The sequence below is a fragment of the Rhincodon typus genome, chromosome 25 (genome assembly GCF_021869965.1).
Source record: "Rhincodon typus isolate 14 chromosome 25, sRhiTyp1.1, whole genome shotgun sequence".
Lineage (NCBI taxonomy): Eukaryota > Metazoa > Chordata > Chondrichthyes > Orectolobiformes > Rhincodontidae > Rhincodon > Rhincodon typus.
In genome coordinates, this window is record NC_063356.1 from 14,890,108 (window position 1) to 14,893,320 (window position 3,213).

Sequence of the window (3,213 nt, forward strand, 5' to 3'; positions counted from 1 at the left end):
CATTATTTTCTGCACCTGTTTGGCATTTTAAAGATTTATACACCTGAACCCCCAAATCTCTTTGGAAATTCACTGAATTAAACTTCCATACCATTGTGAAATATCCTGATCTACCCTTTTATTGGCCAAAATGGATAACCTCAAATTTGCTTACATCGAACGCCATCTACTGCAGTTTTGTACATTCACCTAGTGTATCAATATTCCTCAGTAATTTTCGTAAATGTTTGCATATGGACTTTTAATTCAGCCCAAGCTGCTTTCCGATATGTTCAAGAAGCTGGTTTGGGAATTGGGGAATGCTATGAATGAAGATGTGTTGTTGGGTAAGAAGGAAGGTGAGGAAACAAGAAAGTAATTATAATTTAAAAAGGACCCTATTTATATGCTGTTTCTATGGCACCAATGTGATATTGAAGTATTATTGTTATCATTATAATATTATGTTATTACATTATTGTTGTTGAGAGAACACTGAAATACTCTCTATTTTTCAGGCCTGTCATTAATCTTCTTTGGGCACCAGTGAAGCTGTAACTGGTCTTCGGTTCAATTACTGAAGTGACACTACTTCATGAATAAAGATGGCAAATGTACCACATCTGATTTGCCTCATCTGAAGATATAAATTGCAGTTTAAACAGCAGAATAAAATCATTGATTCACACAGAAAAGTTTGTTTGGTGCTTATTTCAATGAATGAAATGCAACAATATCATTTGAAAGGAACTCACCTGCATCAATCCAACTTTGACACAACCTCAGACCACCGTAATACCAGACTGGCCTCCAACACTTTACAGAAAAAGCATTTTTGGGAATTGACTTGGGAAGGAAAATGGAAACTTCTGGGTTTTGGCATCTCAAATTCTCCTGGCATTTATCTTCACCAGATAAAAAATGGTACTTTTCATTTATGTAGCAGATTAGTAATTTTTGGGGAAGCATAAATGGGATGGAGTAGGAATTTTATTTGGCAGAATGTTTTCAGTTAGATCCCTGTCTGCCTGTGGGTATTCTTTAATACTTATTCTTGGAATGTGAGTTTATCTGTCAAGGGCAGCACTTACTGTTCATCCTTAATTGTCCTTGAGAAAGTGATGCCTTCTGGAACAGCTGCTATCCACGCAGTGTAGGTGCAACCATTGTACTAATCAGGTGGGAAGTTCAGGATTTTGATCGAGTGAAATCAAAGGAATGGTGACATGGTTCTACGTCAGAATGCTATGTGACTTGAAGAGGAAAGCTTTGAGTTGGTGCTGTCCTCACGTACCTGCCCATCTCCCTCTACTTGATAGAGATTGTGGGTTTGGTAGGTAATATCAAATGATGCTTGGTGAGATGTTGTTGTACATTTTACAGATGGTACACATGGCTGTCACTGCACCCTGGCGATAATAGAAGTCAATGTTTATGATGGTGGATAGGGTGCAAATCAAATGGGTTGCTCTTTGTTTTTGGATCATATTGAGCTTTTCGTGTGTTGTGGAGCTATAACATCATTTTAATGCTGCTTACTTGTGTTTGGGAGGGTGGAGGCCCAAGTCACAGATTATTTGTTTTTGCATTATTTATCCTCTTGTGAATCTGGATATTTATGTTTGTATTGGGGTGAGGGCAAAATATAAAACAAAAGGAATTATAAATCCAAAACAAAATGGCCAAACATGTGCAACTGAAGAATCTTTCAATTTATGTTGCTTTGATGCTGAAAGAGTAAGTTATTACAGTGAGAATTGGAGAAAATAAGTTAGCTTGAAGTAAATCAACAGTGCCAGGGGTTTAATACATATAGCAGCTGATTCTAAATTCATGCAATTATCAGGCTGAGGTGTTTTGATAACACCATTGCAAATATAGTCCAAATAGTCCAACTATTCTCATTTGTGAGATTCCCTGCAGTAGTGATTGGAACCAGAAGGATCTTGTTGACTACGAGATCCTTGATTGGAGCTTTTAAATTGAACCAATTAGGGGACTGACTCCGAGCTGGCTGGCCACAGCCAAAATATTGTGCGCAAGTAAATAAAGGGTGATTTATTGATGGCATACCCTCCTCTGCGCAGGTATTTCACCTGCTCGTTTATTTATTAATCTTAAACCTCTTCTCATAACCAAGTAATTCAGCACAGTATTAATTTGCTGAAATGAAAAGACATCTGTTCTTACTTATGACACACTTGATCATTATCACACTGAATTCTGGTAAACACAAGAACAAGTGAGGATATCAGCAAGTTTATTTTCATTTTGTAAGCTTTAATTATTTATTTATGTCTTTAGGCAATACATTGTAAGGAAATGTACTTGTGACTAATAAATTTATTAAGACCAATTGCAACAATTACAATTTTCGTCGAATATTAGACGCTCGGCACAAATCATGTGGTATGTTTGTCCATGGTAACACTGGTAATATTTACTACGATCAGAGTAATCAGGATATGTCCCATCAGACCTGCCTTGGCAAAAGTCATGGACTACAATAGTTGTAGTAACGCCACTTGAAGAGGGAGTGACACTAGCTGTTGTGGTTAAAGTTGTCAATAGCCCACATTCTGTAAAACAGAATAAGCATAGTATCTTAATCTTCTTTTGATTAAGGTTTCCATTTCCTTATTAGATTCAGCTGCCTCCACACATGACTACACCGTGACAATAGGATAAGTAACATAAAATATGACGTTAGATTAGATTTCATGATAGGAAGTTTCACGCCAACTTGTATCTGCACAACATCTTGAAAGTAAAAAAGTGATTAATCATGGAGGCAGGAGGAAGTAAAAAGTGTGTAGATGACTGAAGCCAAGACTGAACAGGAAAGATTTGAGACAACAAGGTGCAGGGCTGGATGAACACAGCAGGCCAAGCAGCATCATAGGAGCAGAGAGGCTGACGTTTCGGGCCTAGACCCTTCATCAGAAAAGGGGGAGGGGAAGGGGGTTTTGAAATAAATAGGGAGAGAGTGGGAGGCGGATAGAAGAGGGATAGAGGAGAGGATAGGTGGAGAGGAAACAAACAGGTCGAAGAGGCGGGGATGGGGCCAGGAAAGGTGAGTGTAGGTAGGGAGTTAGGAAGGGGATAGGTCAGTCCAGGGAGGACGGACAGGTCAAGGGGGCGGGATGAGGTTGGTCGGTAGGAGATGGAGGTGCGGCTTGAGGTGGGAGGAGGGGATAGGTGGGAGGAAGAACAGGTTAGGGAGGCAGGGACGAG

The 3,213-nt window shown here is 39.3% G+C and overlaps 1 protein-coding gene across 1 annotated transcript in view; it reads right to left on the bottom strand.

Moving 5' to 3' along the window:
• Window positions 1-2,325: 2,325 nt before the first annotated feature.
• The window catches only part of LOC109936765 (acidic mammalian chitinase-like), a 22,931-nt gene continuing 22,043 nt past the window's right edge, over window positions 2,326-3,213 (bottom strand). Inside the window, exon 11 of the mRNA XM_048611823.1 lies at window positions 2,326-2,558. Coding sequence (XP_048467780.1) covers window positions 2,326-2,558 — 233 coding nt within the window. The remainder of the gene's footprint in view (window positions 2,559-3,213) is intronic.